General features: G+C 36.7%; 1 protein-coding gene across 1 annotated transcript; it reads left to right on the top strand.

Annotated features, from left to right (window-relative positions):
• The first annotated feature begins 440 nt into the window (after positions 1-440).
• On the top strand, positions 441-1,804 carry LOC110033802 (senescence-specific cysteine protease SAG39-like). Its single transcript, XM_020737905.1, is given in 3 exon segments — positions 441-923; positions 1,011-1,164; positions 1,166-1,804. Coding segments are annotated over 3 exon segments (993 nt in total). The 5' UTR covers positions 441-508; the 3' UTR covers positions 1,590-1,804.
• The last annotated feature ends 4,895 nt before the right edge of the window (positions 1,805-6,699 follow it).

Here is a 6,699-nt window from a genome sequence, read left to right as displayed (position 1 = left end):
TTATTATGATCTTCGCTTGTGCCCACAAACTTGGAACATGACCAATTTGTATTGCCCGGAGTTTATCATTTGGGGCAACAAGGGAGATCTATACAGATTCCCTCATCAGGCCAATGAGAATGGAATCTTAATTACAAATTAGATAAAACTAATAACGATTTTAATGATATTTCCACGTGATTAACGGTTACATAAAAGCATACTCCGCCACTAAAGAAAAAAAAATTAGCAATATTAATCTAAACGAAAAAAGGTTGGTTAAATGAGTGATGGGATTGAGGGTACGTACTTTCATACAAAAAAGAATAGGACCCTGATCATGATTCATGGTAAATGTCTGAATCAGCTTAATCCCCACGGCAAGCAGTGCGTATCTTGACAGCCTCCATTATTTGAGGAATTGTGTCCAACTCTCTTTCAAATTCTCTATATAAATCCCCCTAAGTTTAGCAGTTGAGCATCCCAAGCTTAATTAGCAATTCAATTTGCTATTTGCAATTTCCATAATATGGCCCTCAGAATTAGAACCCTGCTTCTTTTTGTGGCTTTTGCCGTTTCAGTGTCGGCTTCTCGTATCCTACCTGCGGAGATGTCGATCGCTGTGCAGCACGAAGAGTGGATGGCGAAGCACGGGAGGGTGTACAGCGATGCCACAGAGAAGGCGCGGCGGCTTGAAATCTTTAAGGCTAACATGGGCCTCATACAGAGCTTCAATGCTGGCAACCACAAGTTTCGGCTGGGAGCCAACCGCTTTGCTGATTTGACCAATCAGGAGTTTAGAAACTTTTACACTGGGTATAAGGGCTCAAGCTCGAGTCATACTGCGCCGACAAATTTCAGGTATGCCAATCTGTCAGCATCAAATTTCCTGGACTGGAGGAAACAGGGGGTCGTCACTCCGATCAAGGACCAAGGTGAATGCGGTGAGTAACAAATTTGAAATTTTTTTTTTTTAAAATCTTTTGCTGGGACTGCCAAGTAACATATAAATTTGAGTTTATGGAGTGTAGGTGCCTGCTGGGCATTCTCGGCCGTAGCGGCGACGGAGAGCATCAACAAAATAAAAAACGGGAAGTTGGTCTCGCTCTCGGAACAGGAGCTTGTCGACTGCGACGTGTACGGCGAGGACCAGGGCTGCAGCGGCGGGCTTATGGACGACGCCTTCAAGTTCAGGCCTCACCAGCGAAGCCAACTACCCCTACAAATCCGCCGACGGCTCCTGCAATACCAAGAAGGCGTCAACCAGCGCTGTCAAGATCTCTAGCTATGAAAAAGTTCCATCCAATGACGAGGCCGCGCTGCTCAAGGCGGTGACCGGACAACCCGTCTCAGTTGGTATCGACGGCGGTGACTTTACCTTCCAACTCTACAGTGGCGGCGTCTTCGATGGTCCCTGCGGCACCGATCTTGACCATGGCGTTGCCGCCATCGGCTATGGAACTGACAAGGACGGGACTAAGTACTGGCTGGTGAAGAACTCATGGGGGACTAGCTGGGGCGAGAATGGATATATGAGGATCGAAAGAGATGTGTCTGCGGCCGAAGGACTCTGCGGCATTGCCATGCAGGCATCCTACCCGACTATTTGATGTGTATTGCTTTAGCTGCTGGGTTTGCTCAAAGTGCCATATGTATCTAGTGTGTAATAGTTGTGCATGTCTTGTCTGTACACATATATGCTCGCTCTGTATTTATGTATATGCTGCTTTGCGATTTTATTAATATGAATATTGTTTATAAAAACTGCTATTGCTACATGCGTTGGCGGGAAAATTTGTTTTTTATGTGGTGTATTTCAGCCGGTCGATTGCTTTTGGATGAAGCCAATGCTGGCCGTTATTTATTATTATAATTTTTTTTTTTTGGAAATTTGTGAGACTCCAGCATTTACTCAAAGAGCATCAAGTACAATAGTAGAGCAGCCAATTTCGCTCATTGTTCGTGAACAGCTCGTGTTCAGCTCATTAAGCAGCTCGTGTTCGGCTCGTTCATTAAGCCTAACGACGTGTTCGACGCGAAAAAAAAAATTATATAGCTTTTTATATAACAATATATAACATATATTATTTATATAATAATATATTATATATATTTATGTCTAAGTTTAAATCATAACACCTCATGTGGTAATGTGGTTAGTGCTTTCTTTTGTATATATTTGATCTAGGTTCGAATTTCACACTTTACATCTATTTTTCTTAATTTTAGTTTAACGAGCCAATTTCGAGCCGAATACGAGCCGAACACGAACACGAATATTTAAATCGAGCAGAGCACGAACACATTTTCGAACACGAGCCGCCAATTTCGAGCCAAATACGAGCTGAACACGAACACGAATATTTAAATCTAGCCGAGCACGAACACATTTTCGAACATGAGCCGATTTTGAACACGAGCTATTTTGAACGAGCCGAACACGAGCCAAGCCCGAGCTCGCTTAAGCTCAGCTCGTTTACAACCCTATACAATAGTCCTCAAAATTAAGTGACGCAATTAAAAAAAAAAAACATCTCAAGTTCTATAAAGAAAAACATAAAGAAACACAAGTAATATGAGCTCACAAAATCTCCGTTTCAAAGCCGTACAAGTTAATAATAGAATTCATATATAGGAATTCCAAATCCTTATCTGGCCGGTTAGACGGACATAGTTTTGATCGCTAGACAGCTGTGTACCTTTTCTTACAATATCAGTTATCCCGCATGTAAGAACTATATAAATGTTGGAGGAATACGGACAAAAAGGCATAAAGATGACAAAGGTTTTTATGAATAAAATAAATAAATAATATTATATACACTAAAAATTATTGCATCATGATACCTCATGCAAATTTGCACAAGTGTCCAGTAAAAGAGTATCACGTGGCAATCCGGGCCTAAATCGTGTATGTCAGTGGGCCCAAATTGTCACATGACCATCTATTATTGGCCACCTGATACAAATTTGATTGAATACACACACAAACACACACATAAAATGAAATTTATTAATTTTCAGTGGGTTATAAAGGAACGTGACTTCGTTAATAGTTCTTTAGTGGTTTATTGACATACTTAACATCACAAGTTGGATTCTTCTTTTGTCTCTCGAACCACAATTATTTCATTCCATCTTCCACCGTGGTTATTTGAGCGCATTGTTGTCATTTGAGCTTGTATGTATGTAGGAAGTGTACCGAGACCAACCCGTTGATCAAAATGAGCTTCATCTCAAGAGTAATAGCGTCATGCATCACAAGACTGTGAACCAAACACTTCTATTTCTCATTTTCTTCCCTTTAGAAGCTTGTCTCCATATGTCAAATATTATTTGACCAAACTAACCACTTGAAAATATTATTTGACCAAACTAACCACTTGAATTTCTTGCATCTACAAATGTTTGACCATATCTCCTTTAGAATTATGTACTAATCTACTAAAAATCATAATTCATATTGTTAAATCCTAATGTATTTTTTGGAACACACCTTGAGGGATAGAGCTTACAGAAGAAGAGAGAAATAAAGAGAAAGTTTAGAGTACTAGAAGAACAGTTTAGAGGAAAATGTCCGTCCTTTTCTTCTTAAAATAATCCCTATTTATAATCGTATAGAACTCTTGATAAAATTACAGGTTTACCCCCTCTTCAATGAAGGCGTTACTGTCCAATATTCTTTTTAAATTGCCCATATAGCTTTACAGATCAATATTACCTATTTGGTCACCTTTTCATAATTATAACTGTTATTAGCATCTTTCTGTATCTATAACATGAATTAACACTTTTTCGTATCAGTAACTGATATTAACACCCTTTTGTATGTCTAGACCTCATAATCGTCAGGTCTTTGGATCAGTCGACATAACTGGTTCCGTTCGACGTTTTTGTATGGGCGTGAACCGTCTTTCATTCTAGAAAGCCGAGGGACATTTAGAGTGGCAGCTGGTCGGCCTCCAGGAGGTCGATGTAGATGTACATTCGCTAAGGTGAACCTTCGGTATTAGAATAAGCGTTTAGCCAATTGATTATTCTTCGGCCTTCTGGTTATTTTTAGTCGGCTGGCTTCTTGAGAAATTGTAGCTTTATATCATATTTATTTTCATCTTTTTTGATAGGCTTCATGAGCTCTTGTAGCTTTATATCAAAATTTTCATCATTTTCCTTTTAATCTAGACTCTTTTTTGATATTCATGCTGACAATTTTCATTTATACATATTAATTCACGGATTCTCTAACTCCTTGAAGGTCTTGTTGTGATAAGAACAAGAGAAATTTTATCAACACAAATTTTTTTTAATAATTTCAAACAATTCAATAATTTAATAATCAGACTCTCTAAGTTTTTGTGCTTGCACCCTTTATAAATAGAGTCAAGAGAGCATTATCTCATTCCCTTCTCCTTCTGCGCACTCCAAGTGACACCATGTCTGGTGTGAAGCATCAATGTTGCTTTGATAAGGATGTGCTCCTTATAGTTCTTGAAGAGATTACTGCTCCACTCCATCTTGTAAATGAATGTTGAGAAAGAAACTAGTTGTGAAGAAGAAGAGAAAAGAACCTGAACTAGATCTGTGCAATCAATTGACATCGTTAGGAGACCTTAGTGATCATCGACAGGAGAAAATGTTGAGGGATGTGATCCCGATTTTTTATATGTAAGGATTTATGAAGTTGACACCACTATAATGCTGAAAACTTGATCCTTATATTAAAAGTAAGTTGTGTAAAATATATATAATTATAGGCAATTAATAATGAGATTCTACGCAAGTATACGTATCGTTATCAAGCAATAAAGGAATTTCTATTCAAGCCCCAAATATCGATCCCAAAAGGAAGGTGTAAATTGGCAATGATAAGTTTTATTATGAAATTTATAGAAAATCAAAAATCACTGTCACTAATTTTGAATGTTGAGATGTTATCAAAACTAAAGTACTTAAATATTAGCAAAACAAAAATGCAAAGTTTAAAAAAGTAAATACTAATCTACTAACTATGTTTATATAATGAAGATTTCTTATGTGAAAAAGCATCATTCTTACTACAATGAGGTTCTGGTGAAAAGAGATGAGATAAATATTAATAATATGTATGCCAAATAGGAACAAGTATAATTCTCTACCCTAATACAATGCATAGAAAATCATTGGCTAATCCTAGGTTTGGTCCCTAAATCCGTGGCTAGGCTAGGAGGATACCGACTCCCACTCCAAAGCTCCCACGTCCCTTCACCTGAAGGCTAACTCTTGCTTTAGTTTTTAAACACTAAGACAAAATTGGGGATTTTAGTCTGTCACCCTAAAGATTCTCCAATTCTACACCCAACAAAGAAAGTAAGTTCGGAGTTGAAAAATCATCACAATTTATTTTATATTTTAATATTGTCACATCATATTATCTCTTAATTTCATCATATCTCAGAGTAGGGATAAAGATAGAGGGAACTACTCAGACTTCTTGAAAAAGACACAACAAAACACAAATTTCATATATAAAAGAAAGTTCATATAACACTAATAAACAAACAAAACTTATCTGAAACTCTTTTTCAAATCAAATCCCTTGTAGCCTTTCCTTAGAAATGCAGAAAGAATATATCTCTCACTTCTCTCCTTCTCCAACACTCTTACAGAAAGTTTCACACTAAATCTCTCCACACAAACTCTAAACTATAAAATAAAAATCACTAATGGACTCCAATGTGGAGGTGGAATGAAGGTGGATTATGAAGAACGACAAAAAATGGAGCGTGGTGGAACATTTTGGAGTGAAAATGAGTCCAATTACTGATGAATTTCAGCCTCAAACAAAGCTCAAGGTCGGTTCTCCAAGTGGCGCCTCCAAAAACTCTTCAAAAATCATCCAAATACATCAAACCTTCTAGAAACAAGGGTTGAACCGCCTTTGGCGCTGAGTAAGAATTTCAGCTGTTCTGTTGTTCTGCGTGGTCGACGCTGTCTATGGCGCGGTCGGCGTTGAGTACTTTTTCAAAAATGTCATTTTGACTCCAAATTCCATCATTTTTGCTTTAAGTCCACAACCTGCAAGAAAACATAAAAATACCTTCCATTAAGGTGTAATATCACCAAAAATAAGTATAAAATATGGGTCTAAAAATACATATATTTTCGGTGTATCAAATCCACCAAACTTACATGTTACTTATCTTGAAGTAACTCCTCTACTACATAAAAATATGAATTCTGGTAAAGAATTTAACTTCAAGACTTCCATATTTAGGTTCTCTAAACATAATCGTATAACTTAAGAAAAATTCAAAACAACTCCAGTTAATACTAAAGGTGCTAGGATATTTAATAATTAATTCTAACATTTCTGATCCTTAACTTTTTTCAAGAAAAATTGTAATTTGTCATATTAAAGTCACTTAGAAAATTCATATGAAAAAGAACTTCATAAGACTTTATTAATCATTAAGCTAATACTCAGATAAAAAGTTTAGAAAATGTGTCCAAGTCTTTTTCCTTAAGTTGATTCAAGTGAAGCCAATTTTTAATTAGACATCTCCTCAAGCTTCTCCCCACATCTTTTTTTCTTTTTCTTTTTTTTTACTTTTCAGGATCATTTTTAATCCCCTTTTTATTTTCTTTCTTCTTCTCTTTTTTTTTAATGTATGTGAGGATTAATATATCTGGATAGTCTTTAATGATTTTGAACTTCACTATCCTCTTCTTAAAGTTAAAAAC

The sequence above is a fragment of the Phalaenopsis equestris genome, unplaced genomic scaffold (assembly GCF_001263595.1).
Source record: "Phalaenopsis equestris unplaced genomic scaffold, ASM126359v1 Scaffold001299, whole genome shotgun sequence".
Taxonomy (NCBI): domain Eukaryota; kingdom Viridiplantae; phylum Streptophyta; class Magnoliopsida; order Asparagales; family Orchidaceae; genus Phalaenopsis; species Phalaenopsis equestris.
The sequence above is the reverse complement of the archived record's forward strand: the minus strand, read 5'-3'. Positions and strand labels throughout refer to the sequence as shown.